At 41.6% G+C, this 27595-nt stretch overlaps 1 protein-coding gene across 2 annotated transcripts in view; it reads left to right on the forward strand.

Annotated features, from left to right (window-relative positions):
- Positions 1 to 23293, forward strand: part of OGDHL (oxoglutarate dehydrogenase L) — a 117887-nt gene extending 94594 nt beyond the window's left edge. Inside the window, exons 17-23 of one of the 2 annotated variants that reach the window (XM_073685962.1) lie at positions 8367 to 8545; positions 10377 to 10448; positions 10733 to 10858; positions 10937 to 11009; positions 13019 to 13182; positions 14418 to 14572; positions 22569 to 23293. In XM_073685962.1, the coding sequence (XP_073542063.1) occupies positions 8367 to 8545; positions 10377 to 10448; positions 10733 to 10858; positions 10937 to 11009; positions 13019 to 13182; positions 14418 to 14572; positions 22569 to 22692 (893 nt within the window). In that variant the 3' untranslated portion in view covers positions 22693 to 23293. The remainder of the gene's footprint in view (positions 1 to 8366; positions 8546 to 10376; positions 10449 to 10732; positions 10859 to 10936; positions 11010 to 13018; positions 13183 to 14417; positions 14573 to 22568) is intronic. The other variant, XM_073685963.1, reaches the window with a different exon arrangement.
- Positions 23294 to 27595: the final 4302 nt, after the last annotated feature.

Here is a 27595-nt window from a genome sequence, read left to right on the forward strand (position 1 = left end):
AGGTTCACTTTTTTTGTCTTGAAGAATTGAAATAAATTAACTTTTTGATATTCTAATTTAGTGAGAAGCACCTGTATGCGAATTAGGCTTAAACCTGTAGATGGACACTTAATGAGTTTTAATATCTTTAAAAAAAATCTGTCACGAGTAGTAAATGTGTAGGTGTATAATATAAATAAGTAACCTCTAATTCTCATCCATGAGGCCAGTGATTGACTACAATGGTCATTTACGCAAGGGCAGGATGTCATTGCTGCAGTGACAGGTGGGTCTGATGGAGTATTGCAAGATGGCATTACACATATCAGTATAGATTACTTCTATATTTCATACCAATTTTATTTTTAAATATCGAAAAAACACTTAAACCTCAGTTTCAGGCTCACAGATGTTAATAGATTGTTTTTCTGTTTTTTTTAGTAATGGCTTTGGAAAACTTCTCATTGTGTTAAAGTGAATGTTGCTGGGCCATGTTGTATGTATTCTCTTTTATATAATTATGTGTTTGGCTTCATGGGTGTCCAAGAACGAAAGACCATACTAATGCCTGTGATCATTAGTGTATAATAGGAGTAACATTTTTGTCTATTTACAACCAACAGTAACAGATCGTGGGAATATGAAAAAAAAAAAAAAGAGAGAGGCATATGGTATGTGCCATGTCTATGAGCTGGCCATAGAAGTCAGGTCTCTGGAGTCGGCCAATGTACACGGCACGAGCCGCCATTTGTTGTCTGCGGCAGTCCCTTGTGCTGTAGTTGTGATGTCTTCGCTGCAGCCTGTCAGCACAGATCGGTAGCAGTCCAGATCCAGCGCTGGCTCTAGGGAGGGCGATTATCACCAGAGTCTAATATTTTAAGCTAGCGGTTCTTGATGGCGAGAAGTTAGACCAGTATTAGGGGAATGTCAGTGTAATTGAGAAGCAGCTGTCAGCCTTTGGTCATAGCTATTGTTTGACAGATCAAAGCAGCAGCCAAAATAGAGATAGAATTTATCTTGGGTTTTGTTTTATTTTGCCCTTGGATGTAAATTGTAAAACGCATTTTAGATTGTAATTAAAACATAATATTGTTGACCTCTAAAATTTAGTACATTTTTTTTTTACATCTTAATATTTTTCATATTCATTAAAGCAATCCTTTGAGATGGCAGATGGTTTATGCAATACAATGAGAAAGTAGAAACTCGCAGGTTTCTTTCCCAGAGGGAATTTGACCTGGTAATAGTAGAAATGACAGATACATGACACCTGCCATTGAAAGCTTAGTGGTGGCTTCTGCTTGTCTTTACATGTATAGAATAATAAGTTTGAGCCTGTCTGTTATCCTCCCCGGTATGCACAGCACACTTGGCAAGAGAGGACTAATTAATTAAAAGACACCATAAACTTATGGATGATGCAGGAAAGTTTGTATAATATTTGCTAGTTCAAAGCAGTCATTTTCTGTCATACAGAGCATGTCATTAATAAAACCTCATTAGAGCTATTATGATTAATATGCCACTTTTTATTTATATATTTTTTATTTTTTTTATATAGTAAATTTCAATTCAATTTACAGTTAAGTTGGGTTTGAATTATGAGATGCAAATGAACAAATAGTCATGGCAGAAAGTGTTGGCACCCTTGAAATTGTTCCAGAAAATGAAGTATTTCTCCCAGAAAATGATTGCAATTACAGATGTTTTGTTATACACCTGTTGATTTCCTTTGTGTGTATTGGAATAACACAAAAAAACTGAAAAAAAATGAAAATTGGACATAGTTTCACACAAAACCAAAATGGGCCAGACAAAATTGTTGGTACCCTCAACTCAATATTTGCTTGCACACCCTTTGGAATAAATAACTGCAATCAATCTCTTCCTATAACTATCAAAAAGCTTCTTACACCTCTCAACTGGAATTTGTGACCACTCTTCTTTTGCAAACTGCTCCATGCCTCTCATATTTGAAGGGTGCCTTCTCCCAACAGCAATTTTAAGATCTCCCACAGGTGTTCAATGGGATTTAGATCCCGGCTCATTGCTGGCCACTTCAGAATTCTCCATCGCTTTGTTTCCATCCTTTCTGGGTGCTTCTTGAAGTATGTTTGGGGTCATTGTCCTGCTGGAAGATCTGTGACCTAGGAAGCAAACCCAGCTTTCTGAGACTGGGCACTATTTTGCGACCCATAATCCTTTGGAAATCTTCAGATTTAATGATGCCTTCCACACAATCAAGGCACCCAGTACCAGAGGCAGAGGCAGCAAAACAACCTAAAAACATCTTTTGAACCTTCACCATATTTGACTGTAGGTAGGTACTGTGTTATTTTCTTTGTACTCGTCATTCTATCTTTGCTAAACAGTTGAATGATGTGCTTTACCATAATGATCTATCTTGGTCTCTTCTGTCCACAAGATGCTTTCCCCAGAGGGATGTTGGCTTACATTTTGGCAATCTGCAGTCTAGAGTTTTTGTGTCTGTCAGCAGTGGGGTCCTTCTGGGTCTCCTGCCATAGCATTTTGTTTCATTCAAATGTTGACAGATAGTTTGCGCTGACACTGATGCACCCTGAGCCTGCAGGAGAGCTTGAATTTCTTTGGAACTTGATTGGGGCTGCTTAGTCACCGTTCGAACTATCCTGCATTGCAACCTTTTATCAATTTTTTCTCTGCCGTCCACATTCAGGAAAATTGGCTACAGTGCCCTGGGTTGCAAACTTTTTGATTATGTTGCACACTGTGGATAAAGGAATATCAAGATCTCTGGAGATTGTTGATATTTTTCTACAATTTTGGTTTTCAGACAGTTCTCTTTTCCTCTTTCTGTTCTCCATGCTTAGTGTGACACACACATTGCAAAGATTGAGTCAACTTCTCCCCTTTTTATCTGGTTTCAGGTGTGATTTTCATATTGCACACACCTGTTACTTGCCACAGGTGAGTTTGAACGAGCATCACATGCTTGAAACAAAGTTGTTTACCCACAATTTTGGAAAGGTGACAACAATTTTGTCCGGACCATTTTTGGGGTTTTGTGTGAAATGATGTCCAATTTGTCTTCTTTTCTCTGTTTTTGTGTTGTTACAACACACATAAAGGAAATAAACATGTGTATAAAAAAACATGTGTAATTGCAATATTTTTTTGGGAGAAATACGTCATTTTCTGGAACAATTTCAAGGGTGCCAACAATTTCTGTCATGACTGTATATGATTTCCTGGTATTTTTAACTTCATGGTTTGATCACTTACTGACTGGGCCAATTTTTTTTATTCAACATAGCCATATGAATGCTTGTTTTTCGCAGGGAAAGTTGTAGCTTTGACTGACAACGTTCACTTCACCATATAATGTACAGAGAAACACTCCAACAGCTGTCGGCTGAACAACTTGCTGCATCAGCCACAATCAGTGTTGGCACCGACCATGGCCGTTTAACCCCTTAAATACTGATGACAATAGTAACAACAGCATCTAGTTGGGTAACAGAGTGTGGGGGCTCCCTCTTTAACCCCATCAGCACCCTGAGATCTTGATCGTATGGTCCTGATGTTTGCCATGGCAATTCATGGCCAAATAATGACCTTAAAGTCTTCCAGCTATAGTGGCCTGTTCAGAAGTTAGAAACATTTAAGTGGTGGTAAAAATACATTTTTTTCATTCCTGTCATGTCACTTTGCATTATTTCCTGAAAAACACCTGAAGCGTTAATAAACTACCTGAAAGCAATTTCAAATACATTGAGGGGTGCTTTTTTTAAAATGGTATCACTTTTGGGGATTTTCAATATATAGGACCCCCAAAGTCATTTCAAAACTGAATAGGTCCCAAAAAAAATACGTTTTGGAAATTTACTGCTACATTTTTAAGCCTTCTAAAACGTTAACAAAATAAAATAACATTTTACCAATGGTGCTGATGTAAAGCAGACATGAGGGAAATGTTATTTATTAATGGTTTTGTATGGTGTGACTAGCTAGCTGGATAATCATTCAAAGTTTGAAAACTACAATTTTTTTTACATTTTTGTCACATTTTCTGATATTTTTAAAAATAAACACGAAACATATCAACCTAAATTTACCACTATCATAATGTGTCACTACAAAGCAATCTCAAAATCAATTCGATATGTCGAAGTATTCCAGAGTTATTACTATATAAAGTGACACATGTCAGATTTCAAACATTTGGCCTGGTCATTAAGGGGTTAACATTGCCTGACATGTGATTGTTGCAGCGGTGGCCAACACATCACTGCTGTTGCCACTATTTGGCTGTAGCGGTCACAAATCCATATGGCTGGTACAGGAAGTACAGAGGCCGGTTCTTCGAGGCTTCTGTCTTTTTGTACAGGTCTCTCAAACATTGGGTGAGGCCTGTATCACTGATTTGGCTCCTAGAAAAAAAAATATCTGGGTATTTGTTTTCTCAATATTTATTTTATTTGTGAAAAATGTATAATCATTCATTTTAACTCACCCTTGAACAAAGTTTGTGGCATACAGTGGGGAATATAAGTATTTGATACGATTTTGCAAGTTTTCCCACTTACAAAGAATGGAGAGGTCTGTAATTTTTATCGTAGGTACACTTCAAATGTGAGAGACAGAATCTTTAAAAAAAAAAACAAATCCAGATTATCACATTGTATGATTTTTACATGATCAGCATTTTATTGCATGAATTAAGTATTTGATACAATAGAAGAACAGAACTTAATATTTGGTACAGAAACCTTTGTTTGCAATTACAGAGGTCAGGCTTTTCCTGTAGTTCTTGACCAAGTTGGCACACACTGCAGCAGGGATTTTGGCCCTCTCCTCCATACAGATCTTCTCCAGATCTATCAGGTTTTGGGGCTGTCACTGGGCAACGTTGAGTTTCAGCTCCCTTTAAAGATTTTCTATTGGGTTTAGGTCTAGAGACTGGCTTGGCCACTCCAGGGCCTTTGAAATGTTTCTTACGGAGCCACTCCTTAGTTGCCCTGGCTGTGTGTTGCGTGTCATTGTCATGCTGGAAGACCCAGCTTGACCCATCTTCAATGCTCTTACTGAGGGAAGGAGGTTATTGGCCAAAATATTGCGATACATGAACCCATCCATCCTCTCTTCAATACTGTGCAGTCATCCTGTCCCCTGTGAAGAAAAGAACACCACAATTATGAGGTTTCCCCCACCATGATTCACGGTTGGGACGGTGTTCTTGGGGTTGAACTCATCCTTCTTCTTCCAAACAATGAGCGTGGAGTTGATACCAAAGAGGTCTATTTTGGTCTCCTCTGACCACATGACTTTCTCCCATGCCTCCTCTGGATCATCCAGATGGTGACTGGCGAACTTCAAACGGGTCTGGACATATGCTGGCGTGAGCTGGGGGACCTTTGCATGTCCTGCAGGATTTTAATCCATACTGGTGTAGTGTGTTACTTACGGTAATGTTTGAGAATGGTTCCAGGTGTCTTCAGTTCATTGACCAGTTCCTCACATGTAGTTCTGGGCTGATTCTTGACCTTTCTCAGAATCACCCCTACCCCAAGAGGCGAGATCTTGCATGGAGCCTCAGACTGAGGAAGATTGACAGTCCTCTTGTGTTTCTTTGATTTTCTAATAATTGTGCCTACAGTTTTTGCCTTCTCACCAATCTGCTTGCCTTTTGTCCTGTAGCCCAGCCCAGCCTTGTGCAGGTCTACAATTTTGTTCCTGGTGTCCCTAGACAGCTCTTTAGTCTTGGCCATGGTCGAGAGGTGATGGACAGGTTGGAGTGTGATTGAGTGTGTGGACAGGTGTCTTTTATACAGGTAACGAGTTCAAGCAGGTGCAATTAATACAGGTAATGAGTGCACAGTAGGAGGCTTCTTAAAGAAAACAGGTCTGTGAGAGACAGAATTCTTGCTGGGTTGTAGGTAATCAAATACTTATTTCATGCAATAAATTGCAATTTAATTATGTAAAAATCATACAATGTGATTTTCTGGTTTTTATTTAGATTCTGTCTCTCACAGGTGAAGTGTACCTACGTTAAAAATCACAGAACTCTCCATTTTTTGTAGGTGGGAAAACTTGCAAAATCATCAGTGTATCGAATACTTATTTTCTCCACTGTATTTCACATGCAACCTATTGAAAATTTCATGTCATACTTAAAATCTAATCTACACATGTAAACTAAAAGAGTTACTATTTAGAGAACATTTTTAGTAAAGTGCTATCCTTCAAGATCCACTTACCTCTTGTAAGCGAGTCTCCGTGTATTAAAGAACTGAGAAACCCGACCCTAATAGAGGAATGAAAGCATGGATGCCATTTTACCATATATCTGTTCAATCAAAGATTTAGAGATTAAGGGAAAACCTTTGTTAAAATGAATAAGAGGAAAACATAAGAACTCGTGCTGAGATGAGAGCAAAGTAATTTGTCATATCAAAGCCAAGAAATTTCTAACACCTTTTTTTAACTCTTTCTGATGTCTATAGAAATTCTATTGTAGGGTTTATGCTGATGACACTGCTAAATACAGGTATCATTTTTCAACTAGAAATGGACTAAAAGGGGTTTTCCAGACAGAAAAAAGAAAGGTTTGCAGTCATTTCATGACTGCCGACTACTGAATTGTATACGTAATTGGTTAAAAGGTTACAGGCTGAAAGAAAAAGTCAACAGTCAGACAGTGTGCACAGTAAAGTTTGTTATGAAATGCCTGTACATCTAGTGACATGGATAACTAACTATTTCTGTAAATGCTAATATGCTTGGCAAAGGCTAGGACTGCCCCATAGACAATAACTGCCTGAGTACCGGCTGTAGCAGCGGGGCTCAGACAGGTAAAGTCCTGTTCACAGACTGTTTGAATAAAGTGTACGGATCTCGCTGATTGACAATTGAAAAGCGCTTCTAAAGGAGCATGAACTGGGAATTGAAATAGCATGACCGCATGTTGTTAGGGACAGGAGGAAGCAAAAAGAGGTAATGAAGTATATTACAAAAATTCCTAAATTTGAAATGCAATCAGGATAATTAACCAATTACAGATTATATCTGACATAATAGTATGTCATATGTCTGGTACTGGTGTAAGGAGCGAGCTCAGTATACCCAGGAGATGCTGGCTGTGATCCGCTGCCGGCATCTTGCTGTAACTGTGACCAGTGCTATCTGCGACTACTGCTGACTAGTCATTTAAATGCCTCTGTCAATCACTGACAGCAGCATTTACATAGCGTGATTAAAGGTATGCGTGTGCACATCAGCTCCCATTGGCCCTCTGTGATGCAAATGTAGGGGCAATGGGTTGTCTTAGCAACCAAGGGCCTTCTGAGGGGCTGCCATCTTTGTTTTCCTGGAAAGACTGGTCAATGGATGGGCCTCATAAAGGAATGAAAGCGCAAAAACAAACAATTACCTAGGAATTAATGGGTTAGGTTAAAAAGTAAAACAAAAGAATAATAATTTACTCTTTTGGCAACACAGGGTTTCCAGATGTGATGTAGTCCGTCATGAAGGCAGTCATATTCTTTGATCAGACGCAATAAAAAGAATGGCCAATAGCATGAAATATACAAGGTGGTCCAAAAGTAGGTGGACAGAAAGTGTAATAAGGTTATGAAGGGGGAGATTTATCAAACATGGTGTAAAGTGAAAATGGCTCAGTTGCCCTTAGCAACCAATCAGATTCCACTTTTCATTCCTCACAGACTCTTTGGAAAATGAAAGGTGGAATCTGATTGGTTGCTAAGGGCAACTGAGCCAGTTTCACAGATCTAGTTTTCATAGATAGATCTCCCCCAAATCTGTTTTTTTTTTTCAGATAATTGAGATAACACATAATGGCAAATAATTTAAATACAGATCAAAGAAAATTGATTTTAAGAGTATTGGAAGTTTCAAAATGTTGAAACCGTTAGAGCAAATTGGGTTGAAACATTTGGTACTCAAGCCCCAAAGAGACAAACCATTTACTGCATTCATGACAAATTCAATGCCACTGGCTCAATCCTTAATGCTCCAAAAACTGGTCGACCCAAAACAGTCTGTACAGAAGATAATAAACAACTTGTTGCTGAAATATTTGTTCAGAGTCCAAAAAAGTCCACAGAAGAGCCTCTTTGGAATTGGGAATTTCACGAGCTTCTGAAATCTATTGGGTGGAAAGCTTATCGTCCACGTCTAATTCATGGTTTATTGGAGGATGATCCAGACAGGCGGCTGCAATTTAGTGTTTGATAAATCTCCCCCTTCATAACCTTATTACATTTTCAGTCCACCTACTTTTGGACCACCCTGTTTGATATCAAATGCATTATTATAATATCTCAAGTACCAGAGCTGGAAATATCCATGACCACTTAATTCTCTAATAAGTTGTCTTTTGCTTTTAGGCTTTGAGCTTGGTTTTGCCATGGCTAGTCCTAATGCCTTGGTATTGTGGGAAGCTCAGTTTGGTGACTTTCACAACACTGCACAATGTATAATTGACCAGTTTATCAGCCCTGGACAGGCCAAGTGGGTGCGTCACAACGGAATCGTGCTGCTACTACCTCATGGCATGGAAGGAATGGTGAGGAAATGCTGATCTCACATCTGCTCATCATACAGAGCTGCTGACTGATTTACACAGTGGGGACGTTAATAAAGGCTAAGTGCCCCAGGAGGGTAAACTCGTGAATAATTTATGAATCCACAGTGGCTTTTTATCATGACTGCTTGGTTCCACCTATTTTTTTTCCAGAACAGTGAGTAATTAAACAGATAAAATATATAGTGGAACTTTGAGGCAGCCTCCCATATAATGGCAGTTAGAAATGGTCTATTAGAATGGTGTTACCCTACAAGAAAAGTATAATTATATAGCCAAAAATAAAATATCCACCTAAAAAAAGCACATGATCTATACGTACTAGCACAAAAATCCCACAGACGATCGTCCTAGGCATTTAGGAGAAGGTGCAATTACTCTGCACTCCTTATAAAAACATTTTTTATTGAGCATATTTTATAAAAACATAAACAAGCGATAAAAAGACAAAGGATGCCTCAAAGAATACACTGGGTTTTTTTTTTTTTTTTTTTAGTGCGTTTTTTCAGCGTTTTTTTTCACTGTCCTTTTGTCTCTGTTATGCATGTACATAAAGTTCAGTGAAAAAAAAGCTTTCTCATTCTGGTTTAGGCACAAAACATTTTCATTACCATATGAGGATATCCCTGGACAATTATTATATTATGGAATCCTATACTTATTTCCATTAGGCTTGCTTATCTTTATACATATGTATATGCCTATTACAGGGACTACTGTCCTTTATATTTCGTATAGGTTTGATGGTGTTTACTGCGGCTCCAGGACATACTATATGTGGGGATAACCTATTGGTTTTACTTTGGCTTAATATTACAAATTGAGAACATATTATCCCAATTGCTGATTTACCACACCCCACTTTCAGAATTTTTTCTTGCACCTACAATAGTGTGGCACTTTGTATTCTATGTAGATGATGAATCACATGAGGCATACAGTATGTAGGCCCAGATTACGGCACTATACAGGATCGCAATGACACCAGTAGGTGCATACAACATCCAACACAATTTTCCCCATTGGCCTTTTCAAAGGGCCCCTTGAAAACAAAAGAAATCTTCAAAATGCTGTCATCCGGGTGCTGGGTATTCAGGATAGCACTATATAGGCTCAAAGGAAGACTCGCTGCTTAAAGCTCTCCCACTCTGGAGGACTTGGCGGATCTCTGAATTACTGGGTGACCATAATACATGATTATAATAACTTAGAAGGGCGCCATAGGGTAAACTACATTTGTTCTGCAGAAATATGTGACTGCCCACTATTTTCCTCATGGTGGACGGGGTTTTAGCTCCGCAGCAAATTATATAACAACACATCGGTATGTTGTCCTTGTGAAACAGCTGTATAGCTATGGTTATGAGAGCTGTACACGCTTACTCTCTGCATATCACTACCATGATGGCCCTTGTAATAGACGCAAAGACATTAGTTTTGCATTACAGCATTTTGTAAGTACATGTTCTATTTCTTTCATTACAAGCAGTGCATATATTACCCTTCATGTTCTTTTCTAACCTCTCAATACATTAATGTCACTTGAGTACATGATTCATCCCAAAGTGATTCTCCAATGTATTAACCAGTCTAGTGAATCTCAATGGTATACAAATTGAGTTTCATTTTTTTTCTAATGATAACCTTGGCTACCCTTTCCAGCTGGTAGTTCATATTTCTTGAGGGACATCTCCTGTTGCACCAGAATAAATTGCTTCCTAGAAGCCTTTAATGCTGCTGCTTTTCCCTTGCTTTCAATAATGTGATTCTGAGACAAGCATTCTTAAACTCTTCTTCTTAATACTATTACCAGGGGCCAGAGCATTCTTCAGCCAGACCCGAAAGGTTCCTGCAGATGAGCAATGATGACTGTGATGCTTATCCTGTAAGTCGATTTGTCCAGTGCTATTCCGCATTCCATCGTGGCCTTATTTTCTCAATGTACCAGCCTTAAAAATTCATTATTTTTGAGCTATGCTACATTTTGTTTGTGCAATATTTTTCCAATATCAGTTTGGTTATTGTATAATGAAATGCCTGTAGGTTACTCCTGATCATGTTACTTCTACATGACATTCAGCTGAGGTGTGGGCAGCTTCTACCATTGATCAACCTACTCCAACAAATCAGTCGTTGATTTATGTGTTTTTATTTGCTTTCTTTTGGTAGGAATTTACCCAGGATTATGAGGTGACCCAACTGTATGACTGCAACTGGATTGTGGTGAACTGTTCAACGCCTGCCAGCTACTTTCATGTCCTCAGGCGCCAGATTTTACTGCCTTTTCGCAAGCCGGTAGCTTACACTCTTGTACAAGGGAAGACAATTGTACAAGTGTTTACAGATTGCTAATATTCTGAATCTTCTTTTCAGCTCATTGTTTTTACACCAAAGTCTTTGCTGAGGCACCCAGAGGCAAAATCAAGTTTTGAAGAACTGAAAACAGGTTGGTAAAAAGTTATATTTCAGTAATCTGTAGTTAAAAATATTACAATAAAAAGGTATTTCCTGCTCTCTACACAATAATCCCCAATCCATCAGCTGTGTCATGGTTCTTGCTATAAATATCAATCCAACGCTTGAACCCTAAAAAAAAAAAAACAGCCAGTGTTGACCTTTATGAACTCTTTCCCTCCCCCCATGCATGCTTTCAAAGAGCCAGGACCATTTTATTCGTATAGCTTTAGAAGGGTTTGTGGGTTTTTGTGGGATAAGTTTTAATTTTTCTAACAATACCATTATGAGTTACAAATAATTGAAAAAAATGCTATTAAGCCTTTTTGAGTCAAATGAAAAAAAACAAGGTCTTTTTCCATATTCTATCATATGTAAATAATGATATTTTCTTGTAATCTTACCTAAGGGGATGTGATTCGTAGTCCTAGGGAACTGTGATTCCTTGAAAAATAGATAGCAATACTTTAATATTTTAGCCACATAGGCAGGTTTTTTTTTTTTTGCAGAGGTTGTAATCTATCAGGCTGCCTGCCAACATCTCCCCCCCCCCCCATTATTATGCTGTGTGAGCTGATGGGGTGACAGACGGGCGCCCCTTCTGTCTGACAACTTAAATGCCGTGGTGACTATTGACCACGGCATATAAGGAGTTAAACTGCATTTTGGATTGAGATCATTGTATAGAAAAAAATCTGCATCCAGTAAAATTTTAAAATAAATACATAAAAAATTCTTAATAGAAAAAGTTCTATAATCTAAGGATTATTCACATTTAATCAAGTGATGGCATACCGCTTTAATGCCTTCCCGCATTAACGTCCTGGAAACACACTCGACTGATGCTGGCTATGTTATATAGCCCCTATCTGTCTCCAACAGCTGGAACAGACCTCTGGCTGCTGATGTGAACCATTGAAATGCTGTTGTCAGCCATCGGCTTCCATTGGCCCAAACAAGATCCAGGGACGACCAATTGGTTATTATGACAGCCGGTAGCCTGCTGAAGGCCCCAGTCACTGCCATCTCGGTCCTCCTGTGAAGCTCACCCTTAAGCTTGGTGGCATAGGAGACCAAGATTCTTACTATATACTGCAATACTATGGTAATTAACCCCTAGAACACCGTGAAGTGAAAAAAATCCAGAATTGCGTGTTATTTTATTTATTTTTAATCACTTCTCCTCCCTAAAAAAAACTCCTCAATAATAACCAATCACACCATGATACGTTCATGAAATTGGTGTAAATAATATTATCCGCAAATAAAAATCTCTCTGCCGCATCAGCAGAAATGTAAAAATACTATGGGACCTGTAAAATGGTGACAAAAAGCAAAAGAAACGGTTTCTTTTACAATATTCAGAATTTTGTTTTTCATCACTTACATAGAAAAAAAATCTGTGTATATTTGGCATCTTCGCAATCGGACTGACCTAGACAATTAAGCTTCCAGGTAATTTTTACTGCACCAACAAAACCATAAAAACACCACCCTCCCAAAAACAAAAAAAACCTCTGGAATTGCATTTTTTTTCACCACTCCACCCCACTTTGCTTTCCAGCACATTGTATGGGAGAATCGATAGGGTCATTCAAAACTACAACTTGCCCCCCCATAATACAAGCCCTCATACGGCTATGTTGACCGAAAAATAAAAAAAAAAAAAGTTATGGCTTTTGAAAGCAGGTGAGGGAAAAATGGAACACAAGAAAGAAAAATTCCTTGGTCCTTTTGAAGAGTTAAAGTATTAATGGAAGAGATTCAAACAAAAGTGGTTGTGGTAATAATAATCAGTGTCGTAGTTATTATATACCGTGAAGAGAGCCGGAGTTGATCCATTATATGAATGTATGAATGCCGCACCATGGGGCAGTGTGAGCGTCCATACTCTGAATACCGTATACTCTGCTTATTGCAGATTTGACTTTGTTTTGCCACGTGCCGATATGTTTGCTTATTCTGCAGCATTAACTATTGGTTTCATTATTTATTGTGCAGGCACCGTCTTCCGCCGTGCGATTCCGGAAAGTGGAACAGCTTGTCAGTATCCTCAGAATGTGAGACGGGTCATTTTCTGCACCGGGAAGGTTTATTATGAGCTTGTCAAGGAAAGACATCAAAAACAGTTGGAAAGCCAAGTAGCAATCACAAGGCTGGAGCAGGTAACATATTTCTCGGCCTTAATCTGTTTGGCACAGAATATTTTGACAGCAAGATTTGTTACAAATGAATTATCGGGCCACATGTGACAAGAAAATAGGATATTTTTCTGTCATGCTAATACAATTACGTACTGGATGTATCGACCCCGATTAGTTACAAGGCAGGAATATGCTAATCAGAAACTTAATTTTTTATTAGGTGGATAGCCTGTCAGCAAAGATATACTTATGTAGATGGAGCTAAGATGTATGAGCCGAAAAATACTGGAATGGTAGAGGGAAGCAGATGCATGGGAACATATGGAGAACATGAAGAGAAGATGTCTGGGTGTCATTTTATGTCATTCAGATTTGTGTTAGTGTCCTTTGTCCTAAATAGTAGTGTTTTGTTGGAGAAGGCTCCTAGATCCCCGTTTGTTAGCAGCGTGTATAATGCTCCATGGGCCTGACTAGTCGGGAGTAGTACACGGATGTCGAGTCGTACAATGTCCATGAATTCAAATGTAGCAGATTAATTCCATTCATTTAATTGGGGTTGTCTTGGCTTCAACCCCATGGATTTCTGTATGCCCTATTCAGACGAATGGGAAAATCTGCCATATTAATATACTCTTTAAAATGTTTGTACCAAGTTAAAAAGTTATCACCAATCAACAGGACAATTGATAACTTGTTGATTGCTAAGGGATCCACCACTGGGACCCCCACCGATTCTGAGAAGAGGGATCTTGTAGTGCCCTGCCTGAATGAAGGTCAAGCATTGTGCATCACTGCTCCATTCACAGCTTATAGTAGTGCTGAGATGGCCGAGTGCCATCCAATTTAAGGGTGCTGTCTCAAGTAGTTAAACAGTTAATATTGCAATGCTCTTGTAAGCATAAGCAACTTAGCAATTTATGGCTTATTAAAAATCCTCTCCGTTCTCAGGAACAGATAGACTTATAATTCTATAGTTTACTGCTCATTGCCTAGGTTACTGGCCACCCTGCCGTCTTGGTGGCCTAGAAGCTTGCGTTCTGCTTGCAGGTCTAGGCTTTAAAGCATGCTAGCGCTGTTCTGAAGCTTGTCTTATCACTATATCCGGCCAGCCTCCGCCCCTGAATCTGCTTGCTGCATGGGAGAGCGCACAGTTCGGACCACCTGTGCAGACCTGCTGCTGGTTTGACCTGACAATCATCAGCACGGAAGATTACAACACTCCTTTAACATTTATTGCTATCACTTTTATATTGCAGATAGCTCCCTTTCCATTTGACTTGGTGAATCAAGAAGTTGCGAAGTATCACAATGCAGAATTGGTGTGGTGCCAGGAGGAGCACAAAAATATGGGTTACTATGATTACATCCAACCCCGATTCCTCACCATTTTGAATCATACTAGACCAATTTGGTAAATATATGCATATAGATACTTTGGGATATTATTTTTTGACTTGGTTAAGCAGATGCAAACCACAGTAAGGGTTTTCACGTATTCTTCGCAGGTTATTCTTGGATTATACAGCTCCTAAAATCCTTACAGTACAACTGTGCAGTTAGCGTAACAATGTTCTATAGAGGTAAAACAAAACACTTTTTTGAGATGGGAGTATAAGTGCTCTGTATTTTATAGTGCTTTAACCAAAACGCAAGTTTCCTGATGGGACGATTTTTGGTTTTGGTGTTTTCATGTTTCCCTCCTCTTTATCTCAAGAGCTATCCCTTTTTTTCCCCGTTGACATAGCCATATGAGGGCTTGTTTTCGTGGGACACATTGTAGTTTTGAATGACACCATTGTAATATTCACTGGACTGGAAACTGGGGAAAAATCCAAGTGCAGTGAAATTGCACAAAAAATGCAATTCCGCAATTGTATTTTGGGTTTTGTTTTTGTAAAAAATTACCTGCCAATATAAGTCTCTGGGTCAGTACAATTTAACCCCTTTACCCCCCAAGGTGGTTTGCACGTTAATGACCAGGCCAATTTTTACAATTCTGACCACTGTCACTTTATGAAGTAATTACTCTGGAACGCTTCAACAGATCCCCCTGATTCTGAGATTGTTTTTTCGTGACATATTGTACTTCATGATAGTGGTAAAATTTCTTCGATATCACTTGTGTTTATTTGTGAAAAAAAGGAAATTTGGCGAAAATTTAGAAAATTTCATGATTTTCAAACTTTGAATTTTCATGCCCTTAAATCAGAGAGATATGTCACACAAAATAGTTAATAGATAACATTTCCCACATGTCTACTTTACATCAGCACAATTTTGGAACCAAATTTTTTTTTTGTTAGGGAGCTATAAGGGTTAAAAGTTGACCAGCGATTTCTCATTTTTACAACAAAATTTACAAAACCATTTTTTTAGGGACCACATCATATTTGAAGTGACTTTGAGGGGCCTTTATGACAGAAAATACAGAAGAGTGACACCATTCTAAAAACTGCACCCCTCAAGGTGCTAAAAATCACATTAAAGATGTTTATTAACCCTTCACGTGCTTCACTCCAATTAATTGAACATGAAAGGAAAAAATGAACATTTAACTTTTTTTCGCTAAAATTTTATTTTAGACCCCAATTTTTTATTTTCACAAGGGTACCAGGAGAAATTGGACCCCAAAAGTTGTGCAATTTTTACTGAGTACGCCGATACCTCATATGTGGGGGAAAGCCATTGTTTTGGGTGCGCGGCAGGGCTCAGAAGGGAAGGAGCGCCAATTGATGTTTTCAATGCAAAACTCGCTTGAATTGACAGCGGACCTCATGTCGAGTTTGTAGAGCCCCTGATGTACCTAAACAGTGGAAACCCCCCACAAGTGACCCCATTTTGGAAACTAGACCCCTCAGGGAACTTATCTAGATGTGTGGTGAGCACTTTGAACCTCCCAAGTGTTTTGCAAAAGTTTATGACGTAGAGCCAAAATAATTTTTTTTCCACAAAAAACATCTTTTAGCCGCAATATTATTATTTTCACAAGGGTACTAGGAGAAATTGGACACCAAAAGTTGTGCAATTTCTCCTGAGTACGCTGATACCCCATTTGTTGGAGAAAACTACTGTTTGGGCGCATGTCAGGGCTCGGAAGGAAAGGAGTGACGCTTTGGAATGCAGACTTTGAGGGAACGGTCTGCGGGCATCATGTCACGTTCTCAGAGCCCCTGATGTGCCTAAACACTACACAACTGACGTAAGACAACCTGACGAACACTACGTCAGTTGTGTTCATTAGGTTGTCATACGTCAGAAATTAATTTAGTAGTGCATGGAAGTATGGTACCTTTTAAAGCAGTCTTTCATGCACAGGCCAGGTTTGTCGGGGCAGGTGTCACATTGATAAATGATGTCCTTGCGTATTCCCCTTTTATAACACACTCGGCACCTCTTTTGTGACTTACCTTTTTTTCCGCTGTGAGGGATCTGCCCCGGGAAATGCTGGTCTGGTACAATTCAAGGTTCTTCAGTTCCGGAGGTACTGGGGCCCGCTCCGTCACCGCTGCCAAATATCAGGGCCTTGATAACTGTCTCCTGGAAGTGACGGTACGACGTAGAAGTCTGGCCTGCACATTGTGACAGAAGGAAAGCGTTGTGCATTGCCATCTGAACAATGTGCACGGCCAGCTTCTTATACCATACTGTGGCCTTTCTCAAAGCACTGTACGGCTGGAGGACTTGATCAGAGAGATCAACTCCCCCCATGTACTACTTGTACCCCACTACACAGTCTGGTTTGGCGACCTGTGTAGTGGAACCTCGTACAGTGCTGAGGGTGCTGCCATCACCATGTATGGTGGTCAAGAAAAGGACATCCCTCTTGTCCTTGTACTTGACCACCAGCAGGTGGTCGCTACATTGGGCTCTACTCTCACCCCTTCTGAGCAGCTGCCCAATTAGCGTGTTTGAGAGGCCTCTCTGATTTTTGCGGACAGTACCGCAGGCTGCGGTACGTCTTGAAGAGAGGGACACTGGTATAAAAGTTATCCACATACAGGTGATAACCTTTATCCAGCAGTGGGTGCACCAAGTCCCACACAATTTTCCTACTCACTCCCAGAACAGGGGGGCATTCAGGGGGTTCAATCCAAGTGTCCTACCCTTCGTAAAATCTAAACTTGTGAGTGTACCCTGAGGTACTCTCACACAGTTTATGCAGCTTGATTCTGTACCTGGCCCTCTTACTGGGCAGGTACTGCCGGAATCCAAGCCGCCCCTTTAAAGAGATTAAGGATTCATCCACGCAGATGTCCCTTTGGGGCACGTACACTTCAGCAAACTTGTTGAAATGTTCGATGACAGGCCGAACTTTGAAAAGACGATCAAAGTTCGGGTCATCGCGTGCAGGACACCTTGCATTATCGTGGTAATGCAAGAACTTGTGGATGGCCTGAAAACGTGTCTGGGTCATGACCATTCGGAACATTGGAGTATTATACAAAACGTCAACACTCCAGTATTGCCGAAGTTCTGGCTTCTTCAGGATCCCCATATGAAGGACAAGGCCCCAAAACTTCATCATTTCTACTGCGTCTACAGGAGACCAGTTAGAAAATGATGAAGAGGGGTTTTGTTCCAAAAATTGATAAGCGTATAAATTAGTTTGGCCCACCATGAGGTTTACAAAATCCTCAGAGAAAAAGACTTTGAAAAAGTCTATTTCTGTGAGGCCGATGGTGTCAAAATTGATTCCTGATTCCACCACAAAATCAGGAATCAGTGTCTCATAATTTTCGGGGGGCGAGGTCCATATGGGAGCACCTGAAGAGGAAGAAGAGGAGGAAGACGACGAGGAGTCGGAAAAATAAAGAAATGTGGGATCCTCGCTGTCAGTGTTGGAGGCAAGAAAAGCGTATGCCTCCTCCGCTGAACAGTGCGTTTGGGATGAGTGGAATATTTTTTGTTATGTATGTGGTGCGTGTGTGTCAGTACTTTATTTAGAGTGTGTGGAAAAAGGAAATACTGTATTTGGTGCAAACAGCGAGCACGAGTGTGGATTGGTGAACTATGTCACCGATCAACACTCGGCAGCTGCTGGATGTGCGCACGGATATGTGGGGAGTGGGAAGATCAGAGATGGACTTACCAAAGTCGTCTCTGTTCTTCTTTCAGCAGCAGGCTCTGGAGCAGGATCAGCAGGAGGACCGGCGCAGGAGACCGGGAGCCCGAAACAGGAGAAGGAGACTGAACCCAGAGTGGGAGCCCGGAGCTGGAGACCGGGAGCGCGGAGCTGGAGACCAGAACCGAAAGAATTAACAGGGACACTGGGGTGGGAAGGGGGGTAAAAAGACGGGGGGGAGTGGGGAGAGGGGGATTGGGGTGGATGAGGGGAGATCAGAGATGGACTTACCAAAGGATCAGCAGCAGGACTGGAACAGAAGACGGAGACCGGGAGCCCAGCGCTGGAGACCGGAAGTCCGGCGCTGGAGACCGGGACCGGAGCTGGAGACCGCTGCAGGACACACCAAAAAAATGGTGGGAAGGGGGATAAAAAGAGGGGGGATTGGGGTGGATGAGGGGAGAACAGAGATGGACTAGTCTTCTCTGTTCTTCAGCAAGATCAGCTGCAGGCTCTGGAGCAGGAACTACAGCAAGTCAGGAGCAGGAGACCCAGGACGCCGGAGCAGAAGATCCAGGAGCAGCAGCAGGGATTGGAGCAGGTGAGAAGATGGTCTTGTGGTGTCACAGAATATTCTGTGGCACTACAAGGCCCAGCGACAGACAGATCAGACTTGACCGCTCTGTAGAAATCCTCACCAAGTGTGAGAGTCTGCAGGGCGGTCACAGGGGGGTGATAGGGTGGTAACAGGCCGGTCACCTCCCGGTCAGGTAATCTGATTGGAGCGATCGATGTCATCATCGATCGCTCCAATCAGATTACCTGAATACAGGTGACCCCCCTGTGGTGCATGCTCTGCCCCAGCCATCTGATTGGTGACATTGATCGCACCAATCAGACATGGCTGGGGCAGAGCATGCACCACAGGGGGTCAAAGGGAGGTCACCTGTATTCAGGTACTCTGATTGGGGCGATCAATGTCATCATCGATCGCCCGAATCACAGCAGTCTGGGGGGCTTTACAGTCATTACAGGGGGTCATGGGGTGGTGACAGGCAGGTCACAAGCCGGTCACCGCCCCATGTGATCGGTGATCTCACCGATCTTAGCACTTTGGGGCCAGGGCTGGGGTCTCCTAGCAACAGCCTAGGATCGGTGCTCTTAGGAGCACCGATCCTAGGCTGCAGATCACTGCTTCGGCAATCAGATTGCCGGAAACAGTGACAAATGCTGTGATTGGCTGTTCAGATTTGATCGCTGGTGCGGGGGGGGGGGGGCGGCGACACCCACCGGGATGACGGCGCCATCTACCCAGAGGTAAGATGGCGACGGAAATTTAATGCGATCACCGCTACTTTGGTCGCGGTGCCGCATTAAAGACCGGGCATACTAATATGTATCAGGCTCTTAAGTCCCAAGGCGCAGATACGTATTAGTACACCCTGGGCTTTATAAAGATTCATACAAAGGAAAAAAACAACCAGGCAAACTTTGGAGAAACACAGTTCTCCAGCCCCCAACCTTAAGAAGCATTAAACGTGAGTTATTTATACATCTTGGCTCTGCAAAACCAGCATAATTAGATGAACAAATATTTGAACATAGTAACAATAGTCAATCCAATTACATATAACTTGTGGAAGTACTAATAATCTTTTTATTAATTTTCAAAGAAGTTTAATTTGAGGCATCATATAAGCATAACTATATACATGTGTTTTTTAATGAATTCTGATAATAAAAATTTCATTTTTATCAAGTTGTACCTTTTTTTCTTTTTTCGTGGCACAACTCTCTCTTTGGTTATTTATATACTGCAATACCACAGTATAAAATAGAAATGATAGTCTCCTATGAAGGCCAGTGTAGTGCCGGCGTCCCTGCCCTCTGCTAGGCAGGGACGCTGTTCCCCTCACCGCTCTGCTCCGTGCCCGGCGTCCCTCTCCCGCTCTGCTGGCAGCGCGCGCTCCTTCCCGGCCACTGTGCTTAGGGCGCGCGCGCGCGCCCTCCCTCCCTCTTAAAGGGGCCGCGCGCCGTCCTAAGGAGTCCCCGGCCAATGGCCGGAGGACTTTACCATATATAAGGCACCTCCTCCAAAATGGAGGTGCCCGAGCAATGTTGTTGCACCGTTCTACTCTGCTTCAGCCCTCAGGTCCCGTTGCCAGTTACCTGCCAGATTCCTGCCAGCTTGCTGTCCTAATCCTGCCTGATTTCCTGTTACCTGCCTGCCTGCCTGAGGTCCGACGGTCTGCCTTACAACTCCGGTCAGTCTGTCTAAGGACCAACTTGCCCGCTCACCTGGGAGCGCACATCAGCTACCTGCCTGCTTGCCTGAGGTCCGACAGTCTGCCTTACAACTCCGGTCAGTCTGTCTATGGACCAGCTTGCCCGCTCACCTGGGAGCGCTTCTCCGCTACCTGCCTGCTTGCCTGCCCGGAGGCTCCGCTGTCACGTGCTGTGACCACCAGCTATTCCAGACTCTTGCCCGCTCACCTGGGAGCGCTTCTCCGCTACCTGCCTGCTTGCCTGCCCGGGGGTTCCGCTGTCACGTGCTGGGACCACCAGCTATTCCAGAGACTCTTGCCCGCTCACCTGGGAGCGCTTCTCCGCTACCTGCCTGCTTGCCTACCTGGAGGCTCCGCCGTCACGTGCTGTGACCACCTGCTATTCCAGAGACTCTCGCTTGCTCACCTGGGAGCACACATCCTTCATCTGCCTTGCTAGCCTACCTGGAGGTTCAGCCATCACAGGTCGTACCTACCCTTTACCTAGAGACTGCCCCGGTCACTTGCCGTGACCTCCAGCCCGTTCTTCCAGAGACTGCCCCGGTCACTTGCCGTGACCTCCAGCCCGTTCTTCCAGAGACTGCCCTGATCACTTGCCGTGACCTCCTGCCCGTACACCCAGAGACTGTCCCGGTCACCTGCTGTGACTGCCTGCCTGGTCGCCACCCGCTCCCTTACAAGGACCGCTCCCTTGTATAGTAGCCCAGAGGTTCCGCCTCCCAGACCCGTTACAGCCAGCCACATTCTGGTCTTTACAGGAGCACCATCATTGCAGCACAGGGGCCTCCAGCAGGCATCCCACGATCATGCCTCGGAAGGGGGAGATGAGCTCATGGAATGGTGCACCCATCGAACCTCATGTTTTTTAAATTTCACTGTGATGAGACGTGACAGCTGTATTTAATTAATTAAAAGCAACAAGCAGATCTCAATCGTTATCTTCCGGGAATGGTGCAGGCTCCGTTCCTGAGCCTGTCTTGGAGATGGGCACCTAACATTGGACATACCAGTACATCCAATGTCTGGAAGGGTTTAAAGGGGTTCTCCAAGAATAGACAACAAATAATTAAAGATTTCATTGTAAATAAATTCCTAGACAACTTTAATTAGCAACTTACAATCTGCTCACACTGACAGCAGTTTGAGCAGCCTCTTCTTATCTCGAGAGCCCTGGTATCTCCAGTATTAGATCAGATAGACATGGTGGACAGCAGTATGACTAACCTTGTATTACCTTAAGACTCCTGGTATCTCCAGTATTATATCAGATAGGATGGACAGCAGTGTGAGCGGACTCTTCTTATCTCCGCACCCCAGATATCTTCAGTATTGGATCAGATAGGGTGGATAGCAGTGTGAGCAGCCTCTTCTTACCTTGCATCCCTGGTATCTCCAGTATTAGATCAGATATAAAGGGAGGACAGCAGTGTGAGCAGCTTCTTCTTACCTAGCACCCTTGGTGTCTCCAGTATTAGATCAGATATAAAGGGAGGACAGCAGTGTAAGCAGCCTCTTCTTACCTAGCACCCTTGGTGTCTCCAGTATTAGATCAGATATAAAGGGAGGACAGCAGTGTGAGCAGCCTCTTCTTACCTAGCACCCCTGATGTCTCCAGTATTAGATCAGATATAAAGGGAGGACAGCAGTGTGAGCAGCCTCTTCTTACCTAGCACCCTTGGTGTCTCCAGTATTAGATCAGATATAAAGGGAGGACAGCAGTGTGAGCAGCCTCTTCTTACCTAGCATCCCTGGTATCTCCAGTATTAGATCAGATATAAAGGGAGGACAGCAGTGTGAGCAGCCTCTTCTTACCTAGCACCCCTGGTGTCTCCAGTATTAGATCAGATATAAAGGGTGGACAGCAGTATGAGCAGCCTCTTTTTACCTTAGCACCCCAGTTATCTCCACTATTAGATCAGAAAGACAGGGAGTTCACTGAAAAAAAGAAAGTCTAGGTTTAATGGTTGATATGTTGAGTTCTGTAGAATTTGTCAGTAATATAATTTCAGTAGTAGAATATAATTTTCAATCTTTGATTTTAACGTAGTCTCTTTTTCTAGGTATGTTGGTCGTGACCCAGCTGCTGCACCTGCCACAGGCAATAAAAACACCCATCATGTTGAACTAAGAAGATTTTTGGATAGTGCTTTTAATCTGCAGTGTTTTGAAGGAATGACCTTTTAATACTTTAAATCACTAGTAGTATTATAGTAATTTAGTATGTATACCTCTTTGCCAAAATGAAGACATTTTGGTTTGATTCTTGTCATATCCAACTATATTTGTCTAATTTTATTTGCTCCTTTCTGTTTCTTTAGTTTACACTTAAACAAGCCTGGTCTTCTAATTAAATGCAGGATTTGGGGATACTTCTGCAGTGGCATGAACTTACCCAGGCCGGTGTGTGGGGTTGTAATGTCATCGACACCATTCACTTCCAAGCCATTAATTGGTTATGCAAATGAAATGATAGATAAACGATTTGTTGGGCCCTTCCATTGAGAAAAGGCAAAATAATAAAAAAAAAAATAAAACCTGATAACTTTATTTGCACTGGACATTTATTTCCTTTAATTCTTGATATTGGTCGTTTGATGAATGTTAAATGACTGATGTTGATAGCCGTTTACTGCATCCAGTCAGTTCTCTGATCAGCTCGATGACAACAGTTATGTACATTTGTAGTAAAAATTCTATATATAATTGTAAGAAGTGCCTCTTCTGGCAGAATGTTCATCATGTTTTGTTTTTCATTTTAATCCCTGTATCAGATGTTTTTCAATTAATAAATCTAGATCTATTTCCCACTGTTGTTGTCCAGATTGGTTTTGTTTTTTATTGCAAACTGGCCTCTTGTTTGAAAACATACTTGCAAATAAATGAGAATTCCCTGGGTCTTTCTGTCATTTTTATGTATCTGTTTGCTCAGTACATGAGTGAGTAATTGGTAGAAAAAAATGCCAGAATTTTGTATGCCAGAATGTTGCCAATAAAACTGAACTTATCCAGTAACAAACAGGCTCTCACACAAGTTCCACTAACAGAAAAATTGCACTGGTAACAGAAAATGGTTTAGAGTGCAAAATTAATAAAACTTAACGTTTTATTTTATCTCTGTAATAAAGTTAAATGACAAAATAAAGTGAATGATATTTTTATCACACAGTGAACATTTACAAAAAAAAATTAGAATAAAAACAATGAGCAGATACCCTGCAGTAAGGAAATAAATAGTAGTTATACATGTAAAAAAACATGGGGTACTTAACTGACACTATTCTGATCAAAAGCCATCCCACCACGACAAGGTGTACCCAAACAGGATGGTCCCTAACTAGCATATCACCTCTTTGTGCCAGAAGGCCTCAAAATAGACGGGGGCGGAGCAGAAACTGGATGTGATTATTGTTTTTGCACCTGCCTGTGAATAGCTAAATAGACAAGATGCACAGCCTAAAGGGGAGTAGCCATACCCATAAATGTACCAAGTACAAGAAACTAAGGCAAAACCATGGGCCAGCATTCGTCTTGGTATGAGTGCAATGTGTAGGTGAACACTCACACTGCGGCCATTAACAGGCAAAATCTAGAATAAAAACAATGAATAGATACCCCGCAGTAAGTAAATAAGTAATGCATGTAAACAAAAAAAAAACAGTCATGCACAGGTTCTTCTCTGCCCCGTTTATTTTGAGACCTGTTGGCACATAGCAAGGTGAGATACTAGAGAGTTAGGGGCCATCCCGATTGGGTACACTTTGTCGCGTTTTGATGGAATGCTGACTGGCAATTTACCAGCTGGGATCAAAAATGGCTCATTCATATGTATACATACTTGTAAGTAGACACCAAAAAGACCAACTGATGGAGTAGCCACAAACCACCAATAAAGTGTTAAAAATAAAAAAAAATTGAAATATTAAAAAGTAACAATTATATATACATGCCGGTCGAGAGAGGAGGAAATGGTGGGAAAACATCAGTATCCAAAATTGTACACAAATACCAGCATACACCATATGAACAGTCCTTATAAGAGTCAATCATTCTGATACAGCACCAAAGAGCCCCTAACCCTAAAGTGAAACTGAAAACAGCATATGCAGTTTAATATAAAGTATATTGCTTTCCCATGATGAGGAAGGATGGGCCCACCACGCTGCCCCAACGTGCGTTTCGCGTAATTGCTTTCCCCTTGAGAAAGCAATTACACGAAACGCGCATCAGAGCAGCATGGTGATTAGCACAGAAAGAAAGGAGCATAATTTCCTGACTCATATAGCCTTCGATGCCACCTTGGGAAGGTAGGCTGGATCTGGTTTCAAAACTACCCTGTCTTTTAGAATCTGTGTAAATTGAGGATTAAGTTACAAGGTTTTAATGTCACTAACTCTACTTGCCAAAGTCAGAACCGCCAGAATTCTAGTTTTAAGCATGAGAGCCTTAAAACATTGAATCCATGAGTTCAAATGGGGGGGTTGGTTAGAGCCATAATTACCAGATTGATACCAAGGGGGTATTTTTGTCCTAGAAACCAGCCTAGACCTGCAGCTCACCTTTATGAGCCAGGCGATCCAATGATCACTAGCCAGATCATAGTATATGCCGCCCAGAGCCGATATCTGAACCTTAAGAGTATTTGTGGACAGTCCTTGTTCTAGTCTATTCTTGAGGAATTCCAAAATTAAATTGACCAGTATTCCATCCTGTATACCTGCTCCTGAGCTAACAAGAATTTTTTACCATGGGCTACCATAGATTCTTGTTATTACAGCTTTCCTACTCTGCAGCAATGTTGTGATCAAATTTGGCAAACGCCTTCTATCTTCTAATAGCTTCCTCTCAAATTCCATGCTGTCAAATGCAGGTTGTACACTTGAGGAGGTAGATTTGGACCTTGAGACAGATCTAGAATCTCTGGCAAGATCCACAGCTTGGTGACTAATCTCATTCTCATCCTTGAGAACCATGGCCTCTTGGACCAAAATGGAGCCATCGGGATTACCCTTGCTTGGTCTTCCTGATATTTAGAACTGCTGGGATCCATGCCATAGAGGAAAGGCAAGCCCAAGATATCTGATTCGTTCAGGAAACCCCTCTGGCCAGGTTTCCTGCCTCCAACAATGACCCAGTCCCTCCTCTCGTGGTTAAAGAAAGAAAAACCGTTTTACATTTATCCACCCCTTCAGTGTGTACTTGTTTGACAGGCTATCACATTGTAACGCATGTGTGTGCCTGAACCTATGCTTCTGCTGGAATGAAACAATGAAATTGCCTTCCTTAGAATTGTGACCTGGATGCCTATCAGTTTTGACACTTGGCAAGACACCTCCTCCTTCTCCGGGAGACAGCAACTCTGATTCACTGAATCCAGAAGGAGACCAAGGAAAACCTGTACTCTTAGCTCTTTTAGTTCTTCAAATTTTGTAGTCAACCTAAACGTGTCAGGGTAGCTCTCATTTCTGAAACCTGAGTTCTGGACTGGCCACAGTCAGGAAATCGTTGAGGTAAGGTATCACTTTTGCATCTTTCTCTCGCACGTGAGCTGTCATCTTTGCTACAATTTTCGCAAAAATTTGAGAGACCATTGAGAGCCCGAAGGAAAGGGCCCGAAACTGAAAATGCTTGATCTCTCCTTTTATGCTGAGAGCCACACCAACTCCAGGACATCTTCCTCCAGAGTCAGCTTTTCCCCTAGAGAATTCTGGGCTTTTGTTACCACAAAATTCTGTTGAGGAACAGCCAGCAACTCTAACTTTAGGCTTGACTCTATGATGTTGAGAATCCAGCTGATTAAATTTGTGCCAAGGCAGGAAAAAAAGACAGTCTTCCCACTACCTGGGGTATAGCGTCACTGTGCAGGGTATTTTTTTACACTGAGAGGAGGTTCCCCTGAACATGAAGCCTCTGTGTTTTCTCCTCTGGTCGCCCCCCCCATTTGTCTTCGTCTTTTTTGGGCCTCTTTCGAATGTATTTCCCCTCTGAAAGCATCTTTTATATGATGGCAATACTAAATTAGAGAAGCAAATACAAAATTGGCTCGACATCTAGCAGTTAAAGACTTGATGAAAGTTATATGCAGAACATGAAGAAATAAATGGATAAAAATAATTGTTCATATTTATTGTAGATGAAACTTTAGGTATGAAAAATAGTAGAATCCATCTTCTTACCACATCAGACAGAAAACCAAGATAAGGCTGAAGCCTCGATAGGGCTCACAGCGTGAAATTCTCCAAGCCAAAATTTTAATCTGATATTATTGCTACTAACAATGAAGCATTGTAAAAGACATACAAGATATCCACACTTTAAAGCAGTTTAAAAGGAGATGCAGTATGGCAGGCCAGAATTAAAGGCACGTCTCAAGTAGTAAAAGAATCTTTCTCTAACCATGGCTCTGAAAATATATAAAGCCTTAAAATATCTTCTTACCAAAATGTAAGATGAAAAAAATACCCTGAGGTATTGCATATTTAGTTGAAAAGTACACTTTCTGAAGGTCACCCTTGTGGAACCATAACACATTTAGAATGAGTAAGACTGGAAAAACCAAAATAATTTTATCCAAACACTTTGGTACATTACAATAGTGGAGGATTTTCTTTCAAGAAGTCTCCATACTGCATTTGACAAAAACCAGACTAGTTTCTAGTTGTGGTGCAGGTGTAGCTCCTGACTTTTTGTTTTTGTAATCTGAGGCCTTTCCGGATCAACTTCTGTTACTTTCTGAATATCTTTAATCCTGAATGAAAGACTATTACCTTAGATTAGGTTCACACAGAGCTAGGTCCATCCATGCTGAACAGACGGGACAAGTGGGACAGCTCCTATCCTTACAACTGGGACATCCCCTAGTTCTATCAGGAGGTGCTCAAGTTTGTCGGGGAATACCAACTGGAGGGACTCAAGCCTGACTTGTGGAAAGAAACCAAAGACCATCCATAAGCTTATCCAAGCCAAGGACTCAAGGGCATCTATTTCAGCACTCCCTGCAGTCACAGCCAAGACTGTGTTGAAAAACGTGGCATCTAGCAGGTTAACCAACAGGTACAAAGACCTGGCATGCATGGCTATTCGAGGGGGT

This window comes from Phyllobates terribilis, unplaced genomic scaffold (assembly GCF_046119375.1).
Source record: "Phyllobates terribilis strain yellow unplaced genomic scaffold, ASM4611937v1 Scaffold_5__5_contigs__length_657084704, whole genome shotgun sequence".
Taxonomy (NCBI): Eukaryota; Metazoa; Chordata; class Amphibia; order Anura; family Dendrobatidae; genus Phyllobates; species Phyllobates terribilis.